Source organism: Pleurodeles waltl, chromosome 4_1, assembly GCF_031143425.1.
Source record: "Pleurodeles waltl isolate 20211129_DDA chromosome 4_1, aPleWal1.hap1.20221129, whole genome shotgun sequence".
Taxonomy (NCBI): Eukaryota; Metazoa; Chordata; class Amphibia; order Caudata; family Salamandridae; genus Pleurodeles; species Pleurodeles waltl.
In genome coordinates, this window is record NC_090442.1 from 987694044 (window position 1) to 987720735 (window position 26692).

A 26692-nucleotide genomic window follows, 5' to 3' on the forward strand; every position below is an offset into this window, starting at 1 on the left:
TGCCTTGTGACTTGAAAGACTTCTTTGAAGAAAAACATCCAAGCCCAACACTAGATGGCAGAAGTATGCTAAGAATATGAATCTTCTAAACTACACTCTATGAATAGATGCTTACAAGGTAAGTAACATAATCCTTATAATTTAATTTCTGTGTGCAGTGTCTTTTTACAGGTTTGAATGCAAAAATCGTAACTTCTCTGATTTTAATTACAGTCTATCCGATCACAGACCTGCCGTAGAGCTTCCCCACTGTGAAAACTCAGAAATAATTGTTAGACTGTATGAGATGCCATACTTTCCAATGGGCTTCTGGTCTCGACTTATAAACAGATTGCTTGAAATATCTTCGTACATGCTCTCTGGACGAGGTATGAACACTTGTTTCATTTTTGTGTGTGAATATCTCTTTCAATATGTCAATTTTCACATGTTTAAGTACACTTCCTACAGTATTTAGGTTCTTTAGGAACTGTCTCCCATAGAGTTAAACTCTTCCACATGTTCTACCCAACCAACCATACCCATCTGAGAGTCTAGATAAGTCACCCTTATGGGGATGATAGCTGTTGCAATTTCCACCTTAGATGCCATCCTAGAATGCTCCTTGAGTCAGGGAGTACTTGGATGAGCTTTCTTTTTCTGTATTTTTCTGTCATTTCCTGTTGGTCAATTAATGGAAAGTCTTTGGTCTTTTATTCAAAACTATGACAAAATAGATCTCAACCTTTTTCATAGATAGGGTTCTCTAACTTAATCCTGAGTAGATGTAATTGTTCCTAGAAGCCTCTAAAATTACTTCCCTGTTCAAGTAATTGTTTATTTTTCTCTGACTTAAAATTATCTTGGTAATGTTACTTTCAGTACCTTCAAACCCTTGTTGTAGTTTTTCACACTTTCTTGTTGGCAAGCCAGGTTTATTTCTGACAGTTTTTTAAATATGAAATATAAATCTAAAAAATGGAAATCCAAATGTGCCTGTTCAATCCCTAGAGCAACTTTGCAGGACTCAGCCTCTCTGATAGAAAGGGTGAATGTTAAGCCATGGCTTTATACGGCTTCTTTCTGGAACATTAGAGAAATTTGCAGTTTTGAAGGAAGGATCATAGAAATGTCTCAGCATTGAGCCCAAGTAAACTTTGCCTCCCTCAGTCCTCAATTGTGATGCTTAACCTCTGCTACTGTATTGAAGAACCTACCTATGGGATTCCATAATGTTTTCTCTAAAGACCCCTCTTCTGTCTATTGCTGTCCTTTCCAGAAGCTGTCTTTTATGTTTTTGGTGATGCATCCTGTGCATCCTGTCCATGACATGCCTCTCTTGTATATTGGTAGTTGTTGGGGCCTCATTGAGGGCAACAGTTTGAAGCTTTGCGATTTACGGGACTTGTGCAACCAAATTACATCCAAGCATGGAGGTCTCCAACATTCTTCACTGATTGGTCATAGGTTTGCCTTTCATTTCTCATGGCAAATTAGGGAATTGAAAGGTACTCTGGAATGAAATAAAACACTGGTAGAATGTGCCATCTAAACCCTCCTCCTGTAGCTAGCTCTCGCTAAGGTTTCCTTGGGGTATCAAATCAGACCTGCATTATTAGAGCAACATAACAAAGCATCCTGTCCTAGGAAAAACACACATTTGTCCACAAGGAGAGAATAAACTAAACATGTGCATGTTTACTCCCAAGAAAAGTTGAAAAGATAATGAAATATCACAAATATATTTCTAAGACATTTATCCCCAACATAGGAAAATGTATTAAACAAAGGACTGAAGTCCTGATGTGCTTCTTTCCCCAAAGTATGAGTGAATTAATTCAACAAGATAATACTAAAGCATCTCATAGGGTGCTTGCTCCGGACTTGTGAGTCAGTGGTGACTTGCAAGTCAAGGACAAGTTTAATTGGCAGCCAGGAAACACCATACCATAACCATGGTTCCTCGCCAACATTTGACTTTTCCATGACTCATGTATCCCTCCACTCAGATTACTTTATGTATTATAATGTAAGCAAAAGGGACCACTCCACCCTCACTGTGGCTTGATTTTCTGAATGTCCCTACCCAGCTCCTAATATGCCCTGTGTCCTGATATGTCTGCAAACATATTTCTTTTGTAGCAGCCACTCAGCTCTTTTATCCATGGATCTGAAATGGACAACAGAAGCGAAAGGTTCCACTGTCCAATCAGATGCCTTTTTTTCATTGCCAGGCTCTCAAATTATGCATGATTCCCAAGCAACAGAGATATACAAACAGTGTTAACCCTTTAAACCCTGCTATGGAACTTTGTTTTTAAATGCTTATATTGCTCAAAAACTACTGACCAGATTACACCACACCATAAAAGGATCATCTTCTCAGTAAGTTGAAATGTGCACCAAAGTACAGTTTCGTCCCACTTAGGCCTACAGAGTTCATTGAGGTATCAATGATAGAGTAAATATGCATGCTGCGAGTAGATCCACAGTCTGTATGGCACTTATCTACACTCCATATGGTATTTTTTGAATTGTCATATTTCTCTCGGTCAGCCATATTCAGATTCTAGGCCTTAGTTCCTCCTACTGGGACAAGATAATTACTGTGCTGACCAGCTAGAGGATCGAAGGCCTCTCCACACACTAGAGCCTTTGACAGTGTTTGACCCAGTCCCTCGAAAAGAAAGGGATGCAGAGGAAATCTACATGTGTTAATTAACTGTTCACAATGCACGTGTGTTCAGAATGCCTAAATCTATGGAAAAAAGGAGGCAGGCCATACTGCTGGGGTCAAACATAGGAGGGACTGCCATTAGATATTTTGGTGGTAAGAGATCAAAAAAACTGTTGGTTGAGATGGGGCTGAGGCTTCCAAGAAATGTGTTTTCATAAAGCACTTAAAGTCACCATCCTTAATTGTCCCAGAATTTTATGCAGGAGGTTTGGAATGGGGTGGAGTGAGGAAAAGATTCCTTTGGATTGGCCAGGTGTGTCTAGCTTTGATAACTTTCCATCCCCACACAAAAACGTCTGCACAACGGAGAACCGTTTGAGAAGACACTGGATCGCGGAGCTTCAGCTGTGAAAGAATGCTCAGCTGGAAGGAGTCACCTACTATTCCTGCAAGGATGGACTAAAGGACATTAACTTTAGCTGGCTGGGCAACTTGGATAGGACTCCTCAGTAGCACTAGCCACCTTATGCTCCCTGAGTAACAGGGGACTGGACCTCCAAGGGTGCCTGGATGGTTTACTTTGACGTCTGTGAACTGATATGTGACTCTGTTGACACACAGGCACCCTTCAAGAAGTCCTTATCATAGAATCTTCCCCAGGTGCCAGCCTAGATCCAGAAACCTTTTCCCACAGCTTGTTTGCGTGTCGGTAGAGAGCACCAAGCAACTCCGTAATGACATCGTTCGCCAGATGTAGCGGAGTCCATATAAGTTCCCTGCCAACACACCGACTTCAGTTCTTTCTTTTCCAAGCTTTCAGCGCAGATCTGGAGACATTTGTTTTGGCCCTTTTTTGGGCTCCTTTGTCATTTTACCACATCGTGCTGGAGCAGTGTGCTTCTCATGTCTTCAGGTTTAAACCCCGTGGGTCCTCTGGAGTACAGATGTCGGGTATGGACCGCCATTCCATTTGCATGTGGTACCTGGGTGTGCACCGTGAAATTGAGGACTGCAGCTCCTGTCAGCAACTTCAGGCAAATGCTCTACAAGAGCGCTAAATTAAGCTGTTGGCAGCGTGGATGTCTGTCTCTCATTCTTCCCATTGTATGAGGTCTTCATCTCGATCTGATGTCCATTCGCTGGGCTGTTCGAGGAGTTTCTCTCATGGACGTCGTTCTCCATCGATGCCGCCAGGTACATCCCACAAGCGGTCGAGGCCCCAGCAGTTGCAGACTTCACCGCCTACAACCTCCTGCCCTTCCTCAGCAGAGGAGATGGGGTCAGGGTCAGCCCGCAACTTCCTCCATTTCCAGGAACTGGGGATTCTAAACCAGATGCATAGCTATTATTCTTCTCTTAACTCATTCTTGGTCCCTCACCTACCTCTGGAGCGCCTGTTGGTCCCATGGAGGTGAAAAGTGCCTTGATTGTGTGCATGCCCGAGGCTTTGTCCTTGGCTTCAGCTAGACCCTCGGCGTCAGTTGACGCAGCTGTTCGGGTGCCAGTGCACAGCCCTTCAGGGTTCCCACCTTCGGCTCTGAAATCTGGTCAGTCGACTCTGGCAACTTCAGCTGTGGCGCTGATCAACGTCGATTCCCACTCTCCGCCTGACATTGATGTCAAGGTCTCACCTTCCTAATGCTGGTTGACGACGGTTATACCTCCACTCGTCTCCACTGCGGTACCTATTACAGGGGATGGACAAGCAGGGATACAGGAGGCAGACCCTCTTATAGAGGACAGTTGGTTGTCTAATCTCTAGTTACTGCAAGTGGCTTGGATTAATCTCCAACCTCAGGCCTAATTTCTCCTCCTGGTCTGGCAATGGAAGCCAGTTCCTCTTTTGCAGATATACTCTAGAGGGTTGTGAAGGTTTTGGGAATCATCCCTCCCTTAATAGAATTGACTTCAGATCCCTTGTAAATATCCTCCATCATAAGTCAGACAGGGGTTGAACCAGTGCTTCCTTACACCGATGCTCTGCATGATGTTTTCCTGGGTGCTTGGGCTAAGCCTGACACAGGGGCCCTTGTTGAGAACGATATTTCCCATCACCATCGTCCTGCCCATGGTGATCCTCCTTTTTTGATCAGATATCCTACTCATTGCAGGTTAGTGACACAGGCTACTTTATCTGCCCCTGATTTAGAATCCCTTCCAATTCGTCCTCCTGATAGAGTCCAGGAGTTTGGCTGCCTCTGGCAGGCATATTTTTACATCCACAAGTTCAACTTTAAGCTCTGTGAATACATCCTGTTTTCTTGGATGTATCTGTCGTTCATTATGGAATTCTTTGGCTAACTTATTACCTTCGCTCCAAGATGATGTGCGGAGCACCCTTACTCCTCCAATTCAGAATGGCCCTAAAGCAGCTAAATTAATCATTCGCTGCGGCATGGATTCCACTGACTCTGTGGGTCATGCCATGGCTTCCTCAGTTGCGTTACGTCACCGTGCCTGGTTATGTACCTCAGGGTTTTCTGAGCCCGTCCAGTCTACTTTACTGGACATGCCTTTTGATGGTGCCCATTTATTTGGTTCACATGCTGATTCGGCCGTAATGATAGGGGTGGAGCCACAAGTTTATTTCGTTTCTCACCTCCTTTTTGCTTGTTCCCCAAAACCCGTTACTTGTTATGTAGTGTTTCCACACATTGCCCTGTGGGGCTGTGTGTCAGTTATGCTATATTATCTCATAGGATACTATTGGTTTGCCAGGTGGAGTTAATTGGCTTGTGTTTACCCCTCACTGGTGCTTTAAACCTTAATGCAGTTTTTGATGCCTGATGTCAAGGATTCTTTCTGTTTCACTCATTACTTGATGTCAAGTGACTTCTCCAGTGAGTGTTGTCACTATCTGGAGGTTATCATTTATAAAACACTTGCTGTAAGGTGATATTATCTACTTCACTCTGACGACAAGCTTATGCTTGGGAGTGATTCTATTTTGGTTATCTCCCAATATTCTAGGGGGAGTATTCAGTAGTATGCCAGTAGGTTGCACTACGTTATTCCGGGTACACTGTTGCATCTTCAATGGATGCTTTCATTCCGACATTGGCGCACAGACAGTTTTTCTACATTTTCCAAATCTGCCATTTGTATCCCTTAAAGGGAACTGAGAATATTTTGCACTCTCTAGATGTTCTTCCTGCGAGTGTTCTTTCCTGTGTCCCATTCTACTATCTAATGGGTTTGATGTTATACTCACCCTTTTCCTGGTGTCATTCTCCGTTATTTCACTCTTTCAGGACTTCAGTCCTTACTAGTGTAATACATTATTCTTAGTGTTGCAATGTTCTTTGAACTTCCTTATTTCTTTTGCCTAACTAGGTGAGCTCATACTACATCTTCACACGGATGTCTCTCTTTCAGAGTTTTCATTCGTCTATTGTGTAGACTTCCTGTTACATCACCTCTTTCGGTGTTGTTTACGATTGGAACTTATATGCATGACTTCCTTTTGGAAGGCGTTTTGCCCTTTTCAGGGGTACTACTTCTTCTTCTCTAGGGGAATATTATTTCTATCAAATTCCTTATCAGGAATTTCTTATTCGTACCAATTTTGGTATTTATTTTTTAATTATATAGTTTCTTCGAAGTCAGGCAGTATTTTTCTAAGGTTCTAACCACAGTTTCACCTTTTCAACCTTTTGGTCGACGCTACACTTTTCTATGTATTCCAAGTACCGATCCCCCACCAGGTACTACATGTCTGTATATCGACATGTATTAATGTATATTTACATATATATATTATTATATATAATATATATATATATGTATATATATATATATATATATATATATATATATATATATATGTTTTATACGTACATTTTGTGGAACAATGCACACATCTTAATATATGGCTGGAATTACATTGCCTTTATTCTTCCCCTATATTCGGGGATAAATGTCTTATAAATATCTTGATGATATTTCATTATCTTTTCAACTTTTCTTGGGGGTAAATGTACATATGTTTAGTTTATTCTGTGCTTGCGGACAAATGAGTGTTTTTCCTAGGAGGAAATGCTTTGTTATGTTGCTTTTATAACGCAGGTCTCATTTGATACCCCTTTCATGATATGTTTCTACACCATCTAGGGTTGCGCTGTTCTGTGTTCCTCCAGGGTCAAATATTCAATTTACGTCCGCATCTCGGACAGGATACATAATATCCAATTGCTAGTTGGTTCTACTGTCATTCGATCTGTTGTAGTCTTTCTCCTCCATGTTTTTCTTGCCCTTATGTTTTCCATACTGTGGTCCTTCCGAGAAGTCCCCTGTGGCTTATGGTCATGGTCGCAGTCCCTCACACTGAATGATGAGGATTCTCCTGCAGGTGTGTCTGAAGACATTTCTCTCCTTTACATTCTAACAGTTTTTTTCTACCTCAGCCATTCATTCCTCTCAAAGTGCGAATACATTTCTTTTGGTATTGTTTTTCGTCTTTCACACCACTTGCTCATGTTCATCACTCCTATTCAGTGGCTCTTTCAGAGTCCTTGATTGTGCCCACATATGGCACTCATATACAGTGCTTTAAATGGGCCGGTACTCTCCGGTACTGAGTACCGGCACTTTTTTATTTTGAGAGGGAGAGTACCGGCACATCTCAAGAAAAACGTAATACTTTTAATTGGAGAGTACCGGCACTTCTCAGAAACAAGCAGGTACTCTGGTACAGAGTACCTGCACTTCTATTTTTCCATTTAAAGCACTGCTCATATATATATATATATATATATATATATATATATATATACTTAAGTAGACCCATTCTTTAGTTTTCTCGAGACCGTTTGTATTTTAATGCCATATTTTCTCTGTGTTTACCATTTTTGTCCTTCTTTTTTATTATAGTGGTCTTTTGATTAGATAGACTATTGCTTCATTACTCGGCAGATTTTCTCTAAAAAAGAAAAAACACCTGTTTTTACCTCAAAATCGTTTGACACACTATTGGCATGTTTTAAGTATAATTCTCTCTCTATGCTATAACATAGATTCTAAGTTAAGGAATCTGTGTCCGAAGGTAAGTAACTTGTTCTTCCCAGCAAAAAAATGCGCTATAGGGGACAAGAGACCTGATACAAATGCACTTGGTGCCCATGGCATGCCACTATGGACACAAGTAGCCTAAAATCTGCAAATTCAGATCACACGATAAAAATTTAAAGGTGCCAGAGTTCATCAGGGCCTCCTCATTAAATATTCTGCCCACCCCAGCGTAAAATAAGATTAATCTCCCTTATAGCTCAGGAAACAGGTTTGCAGCCAAAAATAACATCAACCGTAGCCTCCATAACAAGAACAGACGTTACATTACCATCAGTCTTATCACCCCAAGATTGTTGATAGTAGCCTTACCCAATAAAACGTCACAAAAAACCCTTCTTTCTACCGAAACACTTTGTCATCACCCCCACTGTTGACACCATCTGTAGTAATGGAGAAAATATAGTTGGGGACCTACTTGTGGTGAGTGCCTGTCAGTATCTGTTCAGGGGCCTCAGTACACAGCAGTAACTGTTCCTTTATCATGGCGTTTGAGTCCAATTAATTCTGGTGCAATGGAGCTGTTCTACTAAGAGCCCAGAAAATTGAACACCAAGTACACCCCTTTACTTAATGCTCAGGGTTGATGGTCGAGCATTTCAAGGCTTCCTTACAAAGCTGTCATAGGATTAAAGACTCAGAACTCAGTAACACACAGTATAACTCTTAATAAATCAATTATCTAGCTAATACTTTCTCTTAGATAGGAAAAAGTCATTTCATATATTCACAACACAATACTACACAAGTTCATGGACAGCAAAACAGTAACATCTGCATTAGCTATGGGAAAATAGAAAGGCAATGCTCACAGTGATTAAGTGATTCTGCTTCTCTGTGGACTACAGACTCCCTGGAATTGGACAGAAAACTGGGGTCGCCTGGTGCCTGTCACTGGCACCTGGCAAAATGTCTGTTCACTGGAAGGCAAGATCAAGGCTTCAGCCAAGTGCCCAAAGTGTCCGTAAGGGCTTTATTGAATGGTAGCAAAGGCTCAGCCTTCCCTTGCTGCAGCACCTCTGTGAGTGTATTTGTCTATACCTCCAACGAAAGCAAGTGTATGCCCAAAACCTCAGTTGCATATCTAATCACAGCAGCAAAAGAAGCATTTCACTCTGTTGCTGGGCTGAGGGAATTTAGACAGGAGAGTCAGTCCAGCATCCAGAGTGATATCCAGCCCACTGGCCTACTTTTAAGTCTGAGGTAAAAACCCAATTAGTTTTTCACAACCCCTGCCTACCCCTGTGACAGAATCAAAAAGTATTGAGGCATTTGTAAAAGAGATGTACTTCTCAGCTAGCCTAACCTTAAGGTCTGTCAGTGCCAGTAGCCTGCTTGGCCAATATACTCATGCCCTTTGGGAATGGTCTGCAAGAGCTTGACCTGAAGGCTTGTGTCTCCTGACTCAAACCATTCAGTGGGTTTTCTTGTTTAACAGTTAGTTATTATCGGATTTCAACACCTACGTTTAATATCACTTAAATCACTGCTTTTTTCAGTGAATAGATCTATCTATATTACGCAGTGGCTCTCATTACAGTGTAGTTCTGGTTAGGACAGAGCTTCCATAGGAAGAAGAGCAGATTTAGCTTTGCTAATAACCTTGGCACCATTTGATGCATCTTCACAAAACGTTTGGAACAAACGTTCATCTCCCTCATCTCCTTCTTGGAAAGCTTTTGGGTGATTGTCAAGCGGGACTAAGCAAACCAGGTGTTCCAAAACTTTGATTTTGCCATGGTGTTTCCTATAGGATACTTCTTTTGCAGTGACACAAAAGAAACAGCTGAACAGAATTACACCAAATTTGGCAAAACAGTTCGGACTTAACACAGAAAATATGCTTTTGCTAATTTGATGTTCTATTGTTTGAGAAATGTGCATTGAAAAAGGTGCTCATGGTCATTTAGCTGTTAAGCAGATGGGTATCTCTGTATTGTCTGTAGAGTGCTAACATGGAGTATTTATGACAAAACTGTAGCGCGCATGAAGTGGTTTTGATAGAATCAAAGCAGTAAACCCTAAAGAATATCTTTAGAAATGAACAAAATGAGGGGGTTATTTTTGTCATACAAATTATGGTTAGTCCTCTCGAATGTAAAATGAGGACACATTTTCTATGAGTTCTCACATATCTTCCTATTCCATTTCAGTAACAACATTGACATGAAAATTGAAACATGTACTTTCAATACTAGCAAGAAACAGTCCATCAGTTAACTCCTATAATAATCAACTGCAGTTTCCCACAGTGTTCTAATGAACAACTAGAGCACTAACCTTATGTATTTATGACAAAAGTGTGAAACACCTAAAGCCATCGTGATGGAAGCAAAGCTGTAAAACTAAAAACATTTCCTACAGAGGATCCTGCACTAAGTTAAGAAATTAGTTTTTTGTCATAGAAATTATGGTCAGTGCTATAGAAAGGACACGATTCCCATGAGTTGTCAAAAATAGTCCCCATTCATTTCAGACGTGCAGAGTCAAACGTGCAGCCTGTCAGTTAACTCTCTAGAAATAAATTGCAGTATCGGCACAGTGATCTAATGAACAACTAGAGCACTGACATTTTGTATTAAAAACAAAAAGTGAGGCACTCCTTAACCCCTTCGCTACCAGGCCTTTTCCCCTCCTGTGCCGAGACTTTTTTTGGCTACTTGGGGCAGTTTGCGCTTAGGCCCTCATAACCTTTTCTCCACATAAGCTACCCATGCCAAATTTGCGTCCTTTTTTTCCAACATCCTAGGGATTCTAGAGGTACCCAGACTTTGTGGGTTCCCGTGAAGGAGACTAAGAAATTAGCCAAAATACAGCGAAAATTTAGTTTTTTTCAAAAAAATGGGAAACAGGGGCTGCAGAAGAAGGCTTGTGTTTTTTTCCCCTGAGAATGGCATCAACAAAGGGTTTATGGTGCTAAAACCACCATGTTCCTAGCTTTCAGGAACAGGCAGACTTGAATCACAAAACCCCATTTTTCAACACAATTTTTTCATTTTACTGGGCCATACCCCATTTTTACTTTTTGTGGTGCTTTCAGCCTGCTTCCAGTTAGTGACAGAAATGGGTGTGAAACCAATGCTGGATCCCAGGAAGCAAAACAGTTCTGAAAAGTAGACAAAATTCTGAACTCAGAAAGGGGTCATTTGTGTAGATCCTACAAGGGTTTCCTACAGAAAATAACAGCTGAAATAAAAAAATATTGAAATTGAGGTGAAAAAAACAGCCATTTTTCTCCACGTTTTACTCTGTAACTTTTTCCTGCAATGTCATATTTTCAGAAATAATATACCGTTACGTCTGCTGGACTCTTCTGGTTGCGGGGGTATATAGGGCTTGTAGGTTCATCAAGAACTCTAGGTACCCAGAGCCAATAAAGGAGCTGCACCTTGCAATGGGTTTTTATTGTATACCGGGCACACAGCAATTAATTTGGTGAAATATAAAAAATGAGAAATCGGTATCAAGAAAACCTTTGTATTTCCAAAATTGGCACAAGGTAAGGTGTTGAGAAGCAGTGGTTATTTGCACATCTCGGAATTCCAGGGTGCCCATACTAGCATGTGAATTACAGGGCATTTCTCAAATAGATGTCTTTTTTACACACTGTCTTGCATTTGGAAGGAAAAAATGTAGAGAAAGACAAGGGGCAATAACACTTGTTTTGCTGTTCTGTGTTCCCCCAAGTCTCCCGATACAAATGGTACCTCATTTGCCTTGGTAGGCCTAATGCTCGCGACAGGAAATGCAACATGGACACATCACATTTTTACATTGAAATCTGATGTGTTTCTTGCAAAGTGCCTAGCTGTAGATTTTAGCCTCTAGGGAAACCTACCAAACTTGTGCATTTTTTAAAACTAGACACCTAGGGGAATCCAAGATGGGGTGACTTGTGGGGCTCTCACTAGGTTCTGTTACCCAGAATCCTTTGCAAACCTCAAAATTTGGCCAGAAAAACACTTTTTCCTCACATTTTGGTGACCGAAAGTTCTGGAATCTGAGAGGAGCCAGAAATTTCCTTCCACCCAACGTTCCCCCAAGTCTCCCAATAAAAATGGTACCTCACTTTTGTGGGTAGGCCTAGCGCCCGCGAAAGGATATGCCCCAAAACACAACGTGGACACATCACATTTTCCCAAAGAAAACAGACCTGTTTTTTGCAGAGTGCCTAGCTGTGGATATTGGCCTCTAGCTCAGCCGGCACCTAGGGAAACCTACCAAACCTGTGAATTTTTTAAAACTAGACACCTAGGGGAATCCAAGATAGGGTGACTCGTGGGACTCTCACCAGGTTCTGTTAACCAGAATCCTTTGCAAACCTCAAAATGTGGCCAAAAAAACACTTTTTCCTCATATTTCGGTGACAGAAAATTCTGGAATCTGAGAGGAGCCACAAATTTCCTTCTACCCAGTGTTCCCCCAAGTATCCCGATAAAAATGGTATCTCATTTGTGTGGGTAGGCCTAGCGCCAGTGACAGGGAAGAGCCACAAACATGTTGAAATTGAGGGGGAACCAAAGCGGGTCCAAAAGGGCAGTTTGAAAAAAAAACATTTTTAGGCTGACAAGTGCAGCAGAATTTTTATCATTATAGATGAGACAATGCTGGGTGGTAGGAATTTTGTGGATTCGTGCAGATTCCGGAAGGTTCCATCACAAAAATGTGGGAAAAATGTGTGATTTCCACCAAAGTTGGAGGTTTGCAGGGCATTGTGAGTAAGAAAATGGTGAGGGTGCCTGTGAAGCACACCACCCTGGAATCACCTAGATGTTTAGTTTTCAGATGTGTCTAGGTCTTGTGGATTTTCTACATGGCAGCGTCCCAAAGTCCATAGAGTGTAGCCTTCACCATTCCAAGTGGGGCGATTTTGAGAGTTAGCCAAGCTCTCATGGCCCAAATGTAAAACGAAAACCCAAAATAATCGAATGTCCTCTTGCTTGCCATGGGATAAGATGTTTTAGTGTGTGGGGGAGAGCTGAAAGACTGTTACCCCCTTCAGTTGGGGTGGGGGCATATCCAGGCCCATACTGGTTGGTAGCCACCACCCCACCCCAGGGGGGCAGAAATGGCCTAAAATAAATTTGCCCCCAGGGGAACGACCTTTGCCTAAGGGGTCGCTCCCCTTGTGTGAAATTGACACAAAAAAATAAAGATCCCAGGTGTCTGGTGGTTTCTGCCCCCTTGGGGAATCGGCCGATGGGCACAAATGGCCTAAATACAATTCCCCCCCACCTCCCTCCCCAGGGAGCGACCCTTGCCTAAGGGGTGGCTCCCTGTCTATAAAACAACAACAACAAAATCCCTGGTGCCTAGTGGTTTCTGCTAATTAAAATAGGCTGATCTGCCCCCCAGGGGTGCAGAAATGACCTAAAATAAATTTGCCCCCCAGGGGAGTGACCCTTGCCTAAGAGGTCGCTCCCCTTGCGTGAAATTCGCGTTAGAAAAAAAACTCCCTGGTGTTTAGTGGTTTCTGCCCCCCTTGGGGGCAGATTGGCATCATAAAAATAGGCCAATCTGCCCCCAAGGGGGGCAGAAATGGGCTAAATATAATTTGCCCCCTAGGGGAGTGACCCTTGCCTAAGGGGTTGCTCCCCACCTGTAAAAAAACAAAAACAAAAAAATTATCCCTGGCCCCCTAGAGGTTTCTGTCCTCAGCGGGGCAGAAAAGGCCTTGAAAAAAAATGCCCCCCTCGGGAGCGACCCTTGCCCAAGGGGTCGCTCCCCTTATGCCAATTTCCTAAAAAAATAATATCCCTGGTGTCTAGTGGGCATATTAGCAGCCGGATCGCTTCACAATCCGGCTGCTAAAATGCTCTGAGAGACTTCAAAGGGAACGAAATTCCTTTCCTTCCCTTTGAAGCCTCTCAGGCCCCCATCACATGATCGGAAGAAAAATGCTTTTTTCTTGGGGGAGGGAACCCCACGGAGGAGGCGCTAGCACTCCCTCCGGGCTCCAGGCCGAGAACGTAATGGTTACGCACAGAAGCGGTTAATGCCATTCTGTTGGATTAGGAGCTGTACAATGACGGTTGGCCAGACAGTCAGGTAAAACACAAGACCCTTCTAATTGTCCCTTTACAATACTGGAGCCTTGTTGATATCCCAGTTCAAGGGGCTGGAACTGTGGTATTGGGAGCTAAAGATTCATTAAACAAAAAAATATAAATAGTTTAAGGGGAGTGTTCCTTGGAGACCCCCCAAACTCCACATTGACATCAGGGTGTGCTCACCATTTCCCCCTTATGTGTCTGTTCTTTTTTTTTCAGGACTCATGGACCTAGTCCCCCAGTCCTCTAATGGCAGCCACAACATTTTCTCAGTGTGCCATCATTTTGGCATGACAATATCCATATCTGTAGTGCAGTACTGAAATGGCTGACTAGAAAAAAAGTCTTGCGACCAGTCACAAATAAATATTTTTTTTTATTTTTGGATACCGCAGGGGTACCACGATAGCAACCACTCAGATGTCTCTAACGTGTACTGAGCTTTACATCAAATCACAAAAACACAATTTCTGAGTTCTAACTTTGTGTCAAATTTGGTGTAATTCTTTTCAGTCATTTTGTCTTTGAATCTGAGCGCAAACTTTCCTATTGGAATTAAAATGGTAAATAACACTTATGGGCCCCCACCTTTTTCTTGGCTTCTGCTTGATTGACTTGTGAGATGCCTTTCATTAATGAGCCAAAGTGGATAACATTTTTGGAAAGTTTCATGCAGATTTGCTAAGTGGTGCTAGAGTTATTAAAGAAACAAAAAACCCTTTCCTATAGCCCTGTAAACCAGGATTAAAGTAATTGTGTGTGTGTCTCTCTGTCTGCCAACAATGGGTCAAAAAATTCCAGAGGCTCACTTTGTGCTTAATTCGGGGCAGAGGAGCATGATCTCGCAACTATGCAGGGAACCTTTTCCTCCCAACAACAGCCAAGTGCTCACCCAGTCCCTCATAATCAGTTGTGCTGATTTGAGACTCACTAATAATCCAGAGCCAGCAAAAGGGTTAATATTGACAAAAAGCATTCTTTCATCTATTCCAGCACACAGAACTCTCCAGCAACAATATTAAGGATCTGAATTATCTTACCAGTATTTTTCCATGACATTTGATGATGTATGCATAGATCTCCACAGCAGGTGCCTTAACACGCTAAGCTATCTTCAAATGCAGTCTAATTGTGACCAGTTAAGTAAAGCAGACTCATTTTACTATTAAATCTGTCTTTGTTAGCTATTGCTTTTGGTGCATTGACTATACTCCTCATGATGCTGCTCATCATGATTCCACCCTCAGTGACTGCCCCCTTTGTGTCAACGCCCTGAGGCCCCAGGTCCAGATCTCACTCTGTGATTTAGATAGCTCCTTTATACATATAATTGAAATGTATGCTTTCCCGCTTCTGTATCAGACAACTAATTTAACGTCTGAATTGAAATTGTTTACTAATGATGGTCTTAAAGTTGCACACTGTAATTTCTTGGTTTAGCTATTCTGTTGGATATTTCTAACAGCAGGTTCCTCACTGTAAGAATTTCCCCAAAGCTGGATCCGGAAAACTCAAAAACAGTGCTCCTGGGTGCTGGTAATTTGTGCAGTATGCCTCCACGTCAACTGCGTTCTGCTCGTAAAAGTGACAAATTGAGCTGTGCTTAGACACCGACCATGTGCGCTGATGTCAGTTCCTTTCTTTTAGGCGCCTATAGGCACTGATACAGAGCTCCTCTCCTTCTTTCTTCACTTTGTGAAGAGAATGTTTTCTAAAAAAAGATTCCAGTGTTCAAAGGATGTCACTTTCTAAAATGACAGAATTCAAACCCTGCAGGGATTGTCACAAGCAAATCCCAACAGGGTGTATTTCTGGTGTTTTGGTTCTTCACATGACTCCAAGGCCTGTGACGACTGACTGGATGAGCCCTAAGACCACCCATGAATGTGAGGCAAAACTCTACATGGCAAAATGACAGAATGCTCTGCACTGGTCCCGCTCCAGGTGGAAGTTAAGGATCCACTCATGCTTTCATTTGCTAACTCATCCCTGAATCACTCAGTCTCATGACAGCATTATTAGAGAAGCTGATTCAGTTTCTGGTTCCAATGCACCCTGAGTTCCCAGGTCCATCAGTGACATAGCAGCAGGTAGAGGTCCTTTGTGAAACCATGCTAGTCAACTTTTGCACACTAACGTCTCCCTCTGGTGCGCTTTCAGGCCTCAGGGATTAGCAGGAACTCCCACTCAGGTTACTGCTGCTAGGTTCATCCCTGGCACCATCTGGTCCCTTCAGCCCATTTCAAGTTTTGTGCTGGTGTGGGGACTTGCATCAAAATATGCGTTGTCTCCTCGAGCATTGATCAATCAATCAATCAGGAATTTGTAAAGCGCACTACTCACGCGTGAGGGTCTCAAGGTGCTGAGGAGAGGAAGGGGGAGAAGAGGGTTGGGGATGTTGCTGCTACTGCTCGAACAGCCAGGTCTTGAGAAGTTTCCTGAAGGTAAGGAGGTCTTTGGTATGGCGCAGGTGGGTAGGATGAGTGTTCCATGTTTTGGCAGCGAGGTGCAAGAATGATCTACCGCTGATTGTAGTTCTGCAGACTCGTGGGACCGGTTGCGAGAGCGAAGGGTAGTGGGGCGGAGATGACGTGTCGGGTTGTAGAAGGAAAGTCATCTGTTGAAGTATTCTGGTCTGGTGTTGTGCAGTGCTTTGTGAGCGTGGGTGAGGAGTTTGAAGGTGATTGTCTTGTTGACTGGGAGCCAGTGCAGGTTTTTCAGGTGGTCTGTGATGGAGGCGTTCTGGATGCGCTGCAGCCTCTTCTGGAGTTTGCCCGTGGTTCCTGTGTAAAGGGCATTTACGAGGGCTTGGGTGACTGTTCTTCTGGTTTTGGGGGGTATCCATTTGTAGATCTTTTGGATCATGTGGATGGTGTTGACACAGGAGGAGGAGATGGCGTTGACTTGCTGGGTCATGGATAGTGAGGGGTCCAAGATGAATCCTAGGTTGCGTGCATGGTCGGTGGGAGTCGGAGCGGTTCCGAGAGCAGCAGGCCACCAGGAGTCATCCCATGCGGAGGGGGTGAAGCCAAAGATGAGGACTTCCGTCTTGTTGGAATTGAGTTTGAGGCCGCTGCTCTTCATCCATTCGGTGATGGCCTTCATTCCTTCGTGGAGATGGGTCTTGGCGGAGTCCTTGGTAAGGGAGAGGATCAGCTGGGTGTCTTCTGCGTATGAGATGATGTTGAGGTTGTGGGATCGGGCGATGTTAGCGAGCGGGGCCATGTAGACGTTGAAAAGGGTCAGCCTGAGGGACGAACCCTGGTGTACGCCGCAGACGAATTTGGTGGCCTCCGAGCAGAATGGGGGGAGGCGGACTCTCTGGTTCTGCCGGTGAGAAAGGAGGTGACCCTGTCCAGAACTCTGTTGTGGATTCCAGCATTGCTGATGCATAAGTGTATGGTGTGGTGGCAGACGATGTTGAATGCGGCTGAGAGGTCCAGGAGGATAATGGCCGTTGGTTTCGCCGTGATGCCACCACTGGTGTTGGAGGAAGACCCACAACCCATTGTGCTGTCTAACACTGAGCCAGTGTTGTCTAGACCTTAACTATGGCCACGTCCAAATCTTGATGTGCTACAGCCCCTGCTAAGACACAGTTCCCCTGCTGCGAACAGACATTATTTGAGCATTTTGGCATAGTCTCTGACGAGAGCCAGCCTTGTGGAAATGACAATGCTGGGGCCGGGAAAGGATTTGCCCCATCCTTTAATGATGATGACAACTGTTATACGGAGCTACAGAATGCCAGTGGCTGGACACCTTATCCAGAACTGGATTGGTTTCCACCCTTATCCTCTCCCCGCTCCCTGGGTCCACCAAATAAGGAAAGCACCTTATTTACAATGTTAAAAAGGAGGGCTGCTAAGGTCCTTGACCTTCACCTCCCCACTATGGAGGTAAAAATAAACATGATGACAGTGTTCCCACAGCCTGCACGACACCAACTGCGCCTCGTTGGCCTTCAATTAAGCTCTCACTGGCATGCAGCTGGGCACTTGGGTTAAACATTGCTATGCTCCCCCCACCTCACACCTCCAACCCCCTACCCTCAAACCAACTGGTCACCCACCAGCATGGACTTGCACCAAGAGTGTCAGATTAACGCATACAATACTGAACACCTGAAACTCTGGTGGTGCAGGTATCCACATGTGGAGTCAACCCTAACACCTTTCATACCACAGCCGCTGACAGAGAGTCAAAACGAGTGGATGCATTTGAAAAGCCTGTGTCCTCAGCCAGCCTGATCTTGAGGATAGTCAGCCAGAGCTATTTATTAGGCTGCTACACTCTTGCACTGGGTGGATGAGATCTTACCCGCAGTGTTCGAAGACTTAGGGGTTTCTCTGGCCAAAATATTCAGGATGGTTGGGATATGGCCAAATTAGTCATCCACCTGGTCCAGGATTGGTGAAAAGGCAGATTTTGCCCCAGAGCTTTTAAGGAGAGTCGGGTCACCACATGCTCCTTGAACGTTTCAGCACCATTCAGTCAATCCATCCCAAAAATATTGACCTTTTCTGGGATATGCCTTTGTTAAGGACTTGAACTTCGTTCTCACCAGAGACCCCGATTTCTGCACAGGGCACTGAACACCTGAAATTCTGATGGTATAGGCATCCACCAGTAGTCAACCCTAACACCTTCCATACCACAACTCCTGACAGTGAGTCAAAATGAGTGGCTTTGTGCCATGCTGTGCATTAATTTTTAAATAAAAAAAAATACACTGTTCCAATAAAGACTGTCAAACTGGGAGACCCATAGTCTCAGGAGCAAAGGCCCTCAAGCATCACAATGGATGAATGGTATCATCATTGGGAATTGCTCCTCACCAGGCCGGCACTGCAATGCCTGGTGGGAACCCCGATGTGGGGCTCTCAGCCGAACTCTTCTGATAGTGACTGGTAGATTCAACTATACAGACTACGATGCTTAGAATTCAGCACCAGTACACAAAAAGAGGAAAGAGAGGTTAAAATTGGTTATTCAACCACTAAACACCATCATTTATTTAATCTGATTAAACAAGGATGAAGACCAAGATTAAAATTTAAAAAATTGAAAGTAATAAATTGGGAATTATGCTCAAAGCCTTTCAAAAATAAAGATACTACAGAAAGCTCTAGATATTAAAGAACCTCTGTGCTACGGTCGACATGTTTCGCGTCTAGTGGTCCAGCCGGATCCATTGATGCTTCATCAGGACCCACAAAAACAGTTTTTAACACCTCTTCAAAATAGTATCACAAATTAGGATACTTAACACCGGTCACTTACTTTAAAGTAGACTGGTTAACACAGGTCACCCAACCCCAAGTTGAGACCAGGTTCCTTGGGAGGTTTGTTTCAAGGACTCAAAGTGACAGTAGTTATCACCTGTCCGTAATGTTGGACCTATCCTCTGAAACGGACGACCCGGAAACCCGGTGCATTAATTTTTGCCTGCACCAAGACACACAGTCGGCAAAAGCTAAGTGTGGGGTCCCTTAGGGTAGCACAATACATTATGCAGCCCTTAGGGACCCTTTTTGGTACCCATGCCCTAGGTACCTGGAGTGCCATTTACTATGGACTTAAAGGGGTACCAAAGTTATTGCCAATTGAGTAACAATTGTACAGTTTAGGGAAAGAGCACTGGGAACCTAGTTAGCAGGAACCTAGTGCACTTCAGTCAGAGTTGAATCAATTATCAGATAAAAAGTGGGGGACTACTGCAACAAAAACCTAGTCTCCTACAGTGAACATTAGTACACAGGTTTACGAGGCACTTCTGTCTCTACAGTTGTCTGTCAAGATGGGCATTTTGCCCACTTGGTCCTATAGGGTTTTTTAGTTTGAACCAGTCCTCAGACTCACCACCTTGGCAGGTGCTGCTTTGGTATCTGCTCAGAAGGAGAGAAATCCCTGATTGGAAGTATCCATCAGAAGAACAAATTAATTACCTTTGGTAATGCTCTTTCTGGTGATTAGTCTTCCAACCACAAATTCCTCACTGACATTGCCTTCTCACTAGTCTGTCTTATGGGGTCTTATTTTAACAAACATTCTACTTTAGAAATCTGCACCCTGGCCTGTTCAGTTTACTGATGAGCTCGGTGTCTGAGGGCCCTGAAGAGTTCCTGAAGGAAACTGACATCAGCGTGCATGGGTGATGTATCTTTGAGTCACTTGGCCACCTAGTGACGAGCAGAAGCACCATGTTTGAGTTTTTTAGATCCAGTCTGGTATCTGGGGAAATTCTTAATGTGAGGAATCTGTGAATATATAGCATATCCAGAACAAAGAGCGTTATTGAAAGTAAGTAACTTGTTCTTCGGGTTTCCCCAGAGCGCACACTTCGCCCTTCAAAAATGTACTGGAGACAAGGAATCTACCTGAGTTGGAGTCAGGAAGCCTACTGTTTGGCAGAATCTACAGTCTTGGACAACAACGCAGATAGCTTTTTGAAGGTCACAGTCCCCTGTGGCAGAAAAGGTAATTAAATGAACACAAAGTAAGTATGGTCAGATACAGTATTTGAAATATTGTTTTCAATGATGTTCCCAGAAATGTCATTTATTGTTTGGGATATGGTCATTTAGATTGGCCCAGAAACCTAGAAGTTTTAGACATGTATACCTTATCTGATAGAGACATCTAGTTGCAGATTCCTTACCTTATAATTTCCCCCAGTCAGTCTGGATATGGAGATTTGTCTTGATCAATACCCCTGTGTTCTGTTAGGTGGCGCCAATGGGCTCTGTGTCTGTCATCGGCATTGTGCATGCCAGATATGTCGCTGGTCCTATGTAGGTGCCACCCCGATGTTAGCCCTTTTCTTTCTGCCGCAGCCTAGCGCTTATCCGAAGAAGAGCTGCCCCTCACAACTTTTTTGACTTCTTGTCAAAGATTTTTGAGTGTTAACACTCCTGGTGCATCAAGGATGTCTTTGTGTAAGACCGGGTTTAAGACCTGTGGACCCTGTCTTCGGGTGATGTCCGTGACAGATCCACACCTTCTTTGCTTGTGGTGTCTGGAACGCGACCACGACCCAAAGTCAAGCTCCGAGTGTCGGGCCATGAATCCAAAACCTTTGAAAGAGTGGTCCCTAAAGCTCCTAGCTGCCTGGCTCAGCATTGCTCCTGATCTTAGTTGTGAAGAAGGTCCCAAGAATGGTCGCGGAGCTCCCTGTCATCGTTGTCCCACTCCAAGTCTTTGGGCGCTCGGGTAAGTCAAGGCACAAGAAGAAGCTGAAGAACCACAAGCTTTCTTTGACTTCATACCATCTGTCGGCTGATGAGACATGGGAAAAGGAGCATCGTCGTTCTAGACCTTTGTCCTCGGAATCTACATCTGGGCCGGCTCCGCACCTCCCAGAATTTCCGGGAGCCAGATAAACCCCTGTCCAACTCAGAGTTTTATGAGACCTTACGCCTCATCTTTGGGTATCTTTGGGCAGTCCAGTTCTGCTGGAGCACTTTTTGGCCATGGAGGGTGAGAAGGAGCCCACTCAGGTTCCACGCTGGCGGCTTTGGCCTTTGCTCCAGGGGGTACCCCTGGATCCGTTCCTGGATCTGAACTGGCGTTCCCCAACACCGCTTCTGATGTCAATTCTCCCATTGCCTCCTGTCTCTAAGTGGCATTGACTCCATCCTCATTGCTGACTCCGACACGAAGCCGGACTGGCGTCACGCAACGCGGAGTCCGACTTCGACAGGGGTCTTGCCCCTATGTCAGATCCTGACCCTTTTTCTTCTGGGTTAGGGTACAGTGAGGAATAGGAGGGGTCACTGGACCCTTTAGAATACTAGCTGCAGGACCCTTTGGACTGGCGTACAGACCAGGGTGAAGCCAGTGGTCTGTATACTTCTGACACGGGCATGCTTTCTCCCCCTATCATGGCTATGGAAGAGGGATCGTCCTAATCTGTGGTGGTGTGAAGAGCAGGAAGGTCCTAGGCCTCAAGCTGCCTTCGGTGGCCATCAGGATTGACCTCCTGACAGGTGCTTCAGCCTGGGGCTTGATCCTCTGAACCCTTATTGTCTTTCATGAAAGCCATTACAGATGTCCTGCTGGGTAACTGGTCTAAACCCAGCACAGGGGCTCCTGTGAACAGGATTATTGCCCGTCGCCATGGATCTGCTCCAACTGACCCACAACATCCCTCCCTTAAGAGCTTGGTTATCAAAGCCTCTACTTCTCAGGGCCGTACCATTCCACACCTCCGGATAGGGAAGCCAAGAGGCTGGCCCAACTTGGGAAAAGGATGTTTTCTTCCTCGAGCCTGGCATTGCTGTCTGTGAACACTGCATGCTTTTTGGCCTGCTACTCCCACACGCTGTGGGATATGGTTGCACAAGTGCTGCCACAGGACCCAGAGGAGGCCCAGGCTGTACTCTACCAAGCTATTGCTGAAGGGAGAGACTCAGCAAGCCTCACAATCTAATATGTACTGGACACGACCGACTCACTGGGCAGAGCGGTTACATCGACGGTGGCCCTTGTGTGCCCCCCCCCCGGTTAAGGCTATCTGGCATTTCGGGTGATGTCCAAGCCAACCTTCTGAATATGCCCTTTAATTGCACCCATCTCTTCTGGGACAAAGCAAACTTGGCACTCAAGTGCTTCACAGATTCTTTGGCTAATGCCAGATCCTTGGGCCCTACGGCTGCCCCTCATCCCCCACAGTCTGCATTTCACCCCTTTTTGTGACTACAAAAGGGGGATCCCACCTTGTCCGTTCCCTTCCAGCCACCATGCCGTCCATGCTGCCCAGCCTCTGCCTGGCTGGGGATGCAGGATCCACCATCTTCTTGGAACGGGGAGCCAGCCGGTCCACCGGCTTCCCCTCTGCAACTGCCTTCAGACTTTCCTAGTCTAACGATTCCCTACCAAGGACCATTCGGAGGCAGTATTTGCCATCAACTGCTCTGCTGGCAGTCCATCCCATCAGACAGGTGGGTTGTGCAGATTGTCGAAGGAGGCTACTCCTCCCCTTCAAGACCACTCCTCCATCCATGCCACCCTCTTACGATCAGATGATGGAGGATTGCTTGCCACTTTTCTGCAAGAAGGTTACGGCTCTCCTTCCCAAGAAAGGGTCTCAGTGCCAGAAGTAGGTTATGGTTTTTATTCCCGCTGCTTACTGGTACCCAGAAAGGTAAAGGGCCTCTGCCCTATACTAGACCTACGGTCCCTCAGTCGCTTCCTCAAAAAGGAGTTCAAAATTCTTACTCTGGCTCATGTTTTGTCTGCCCTGAACCCAGGAGACGAGATAGTCGTGTTGGACTTTGAGGACGCTTATTTCTACATTCCCACCCTGTCTACCCAAAGACGTTACTTGCGGTTCACAGCAGGCCACAAGCACTTTCAGTTCACTGTGCTCCCCTTTGGCTTTAGTAGCGCCCCTCAGGTGTTCACCAGAGTGATGACGGTGTTCACAGCTCATCTGTGCAGATCAGGGGTCTCAGTCTTCCCCGCCCTCGACAAACGGCTGTTGAAGGTGGGTTCCTCATCTCCCACCTCCAGAGTAGCACGAACCGCCTGCATTTGCTGGGGTTCACTATACCGGTGCTGAAGTCACAGCTGACTCCCTCTTTAGACTATCCCTTTCATCAGGGCTGTTCTGGACACAGTGCAGTTTCAGGTTTATACTCCCGAGTGGTGAGTCCAGGATATTCAGGCTATAATACAGATGTTTCAGCATCTATCCTAGATTCTGGCCCCTAGGTCTCCTGTATCCTACTGGTGACACATGCCAGATGGCATGTGTTGGGTTCAGCAGTGGTACCTGAAGTTCCAGTTGGCACAGCATAAGGTAAATCTATCTGACATTGTCCAGACATTGGAGGGAGGGAGCTGCGTGAGATGATCTGCAGAGGTGGGTAAAAAACCACGGTTAGGTCACAGGCAGATCTCTCTCCCATCCACAAGATCTGGCAGTAGTGACAGATGTGTCACTCCTGGGTGGGTGTAGTGCTTTCCTCTTAGCTAGTTTCTAAGCACTAACATAACACACCAGAAATGCACTTCTGAGTTCAAAGAAGACTTTTATTGTTGTTAATTCTTCCCCAACCACACTTTTTATGTTGACGAATTAGTAGCTTTCAAGCCCGCGTTAATCAAACAAAATATATCAGTTTGCAATATACACAGCAGGTTATATTTATAAGATATTGAATGCAAAGCAAAACAAATACTTCACCGTGTGGGAAACTATTTACAGCTTCATCTTTCTAAGGTCTGCAAGCTGATGACCCCTTGTCAGCCGCGAGAAAGAGATTCATCTACCCACACGGGATACTGGCAACGGGCGCCTCGTTCCAGCACGAGGTCAGGCAGATTCGAATCTGAATCTCTGCAGCCTGTGACATTCGTTACAAAGGTGTGCCCCCTCCTCTCAGACTCGGGAAAACTGAGCAAGTCTTTGGAGACTGGCCAGGTCTCCGAGACTTCTCCTCTTCCCAGGCTCAAGCGTAGAAAAACAACCAGTGTACTCTCTCTTATCAGGTCTAGTCTACTGTGAGAAAAACATCTTGGTTCATCTTGTGCAAAAACACAGCTTGGAAAAATACAGCTTGGATTCTCAACTGCAATGTCTAACTCCACGTTAAAGGCAATAGACAGCTAACCTAAATATCAAATGCAATGTCTAGTGTCATGTCAAAACCAATAGGCAGCTGAGCTGAATATAAAATGCAATGTATAATATCATGTCAAAGCCAATAGGCAGCTAAGCTGAATATAAAATGCAATGTATAATATCATGTCAAAGCCAATAGGCAGTTAAGCTGAATACAAAATGCAATATATAATATCATGTCAAAGCCAATAGGCAGCGGAGCTGAATACAAAATGTAATATATGATATCATGTCAAAGCCAATAGGCAGAATATCTAATAGCATGTCAAAGTCAATAGGCAGCTAAACTGAATACATCATGTCAAAGACAATAGGAATGCAATGTCAAAGCCAATAGGCGCTAGACTGGATACAGCATGTCAAAGCCAATAGGCAGAATACAGAATGTAATGGCTAATGCAATGTCAAAGCCAATAGGCGGCGAAACTGGATACAGAAAGTAATGGCTAATGCCATGTCAAAGCCAATAGGCGGCTAAACTGAACAAAACATACAGGGCCTGATTCCGAGTGAGCCTTGCGGGAACCGCCATATGGCCGCTCCGCGGTCGAAAGACCGCTGAGGCCATTCAGGCTTTCCCGCTGGGCTGGCGGGCGACCGCCAGGAGGCCGCCCGCCAGCCCAGCAGGAAACCCCACCCCACGAGGAAGCCGGCTCCGAATGGAGCCGGCGGAGTGGGTATGTGCGACGGGTGCAGTTTGCACCCGTCGCGTATTTCAGTGTCTGCATTGCAGACACTGAAATACACAGTGGGGCCCTCTTACGGGGGCCCCGCGGCACCCCCTACCGCCATCCTGTTCCTGGCGGGCGAACCGCCAGGAACAGGATGGCGGTAGGGGGTGTCAGAATCCCCCATGGCGGCGCAGCAAGCTGCGCCGCCATGGGGGATTCCAAGGGCAGCGTAAAACCGGCGGGAGACCGCCGGTTTTCCTTGCCTGACCGCGGCCAAACCGCCGCGGTCAGAATGCCCGGCGGGGCACCGCCAGCCTGTTGGCGGTGCTCCCGCATCCCCGGCCCCGGCCCCCCACAATGTGCTACTGGTAAACATTGAGCAACTAATATGCGCAGTGGTGAAACACAAAGTCATTGGTCATAACAAACTCCATTAATGGCATTACAGTGGGGCAGCCACTTGGGAGAGGCAGAGATCAGAGGCACCTGGTCGCCAAAGGAGTCTGGACTTAACATCAACGTGATGGAGCTCTAGGCGATCAGAGTAGCATTGAAAGCATTTTTCCCTCTCTCAAAAGGAAGGTAGTGCAGGTGTTCACTGAAACTCTCATGCCATAAGGTACTACAACAAATAGGGCGGAGAGGGGTTGTGGACCCCCTGTCAAGTGGCTTTGCATGTCTGGAGGTGGCAGAAACAGCAGGGCATATCCCTGGTGGTTCAACATCTGGCAGGCTCCATGATCGGCAGACCTGAGAAACTCAGCCAACAATGCTTAGTCGATCATGAGTGGTGTTTCCATCCAGAGGTGACGCAAGGTATCTTACAGCAGTGGGAAGCGCCTTGGTTATATCTGTTCGCCTCCGCAGAGATTGTGCAATGTCAGCAGTATTGCACATTGGAGTTTCCAAGGCAGCACTCTCTCAGTCTCGCGGGGAGCTCAGGCCTCCTGTACGGCATTCCACCCATACCATTTCCATCCATACCATTTCAATCCAGAGTCCTCAAGAAGATCAAGAATGACCAGTCCCAAGTAATCTTCATGGCTCCAGGTTGGGCACAATGAGTCTGGTATCCTTAGTAATTGAGCATGGCCATTGGTCCTCTAATCAGATTTCCCCTTAAGGGGGGATCTTGTGTCGCAGTAGCAGGGGAGGGCTCTCCACCTAAACCTGTCCAGTCTCCACCCTCTTGCATGGAGATTAAGCAGCTGCAGTTGACAGCTTTTGACCTTCCCCCCCAAAGTCTGTAACGTTATCTTGGCAGGCTTTCCTTCACCAAAATAATATGCACCTGCCGTTGGCAGAAATTTGTGGCATGGTGCACAGACATATCTGTTGATCCCCACTCTCTCCCTCTCTCTGAGCTTCTATTGTTTACGCTTTTGTTAGCCAAGCAGGGCTCTGCTTTGGGCACTCTCAAAGGTTATTTGTCTGCAAAGCTTTTGTAAGGCTGCCTGATCCCCCTTCTTTGTTTGAATCTCATATTATTAATATGTTCCGTAAAGGAGTAACTAGTATGTTCCCTCCACCCTCACTCATTATCTCTAGTTGGACTTGATTTTGGGTGTGACATTCCTGATGTGTGCTCCTTTCAATCCTCTCCACAGTTGCCCTCTCAGGCTCC

At 45.2% G+C, this 26692-nt stretch overlaps 1 protein-coding gene across 3 annotated transcripts in view; it reads left to right on the forward strand.

Moving 5' to 3' along the window:
• Positions 1-26692, forward strand: part of LRRK2 (leucine rich repeat kinase 2) — a 1446345-nt gene that overhangs the window by 861992 nt on the left and 557661 nt on the right. For all 3 annotated transcript variants that reach the window (XM_069229760.1, XM_069229761.1, XM_069229762.1), the window contains 2 exons: positions 214-368; positions 20104-20250. In XM_069229760.1, the coding sequence (XP_069085861.1) occupies positions 214-368; positions 20104-20250 (302 nt within the window). The remainder of the gene's footprint in view (positions 1-213; positions 369-20103; positions 20251-26692) is intronic.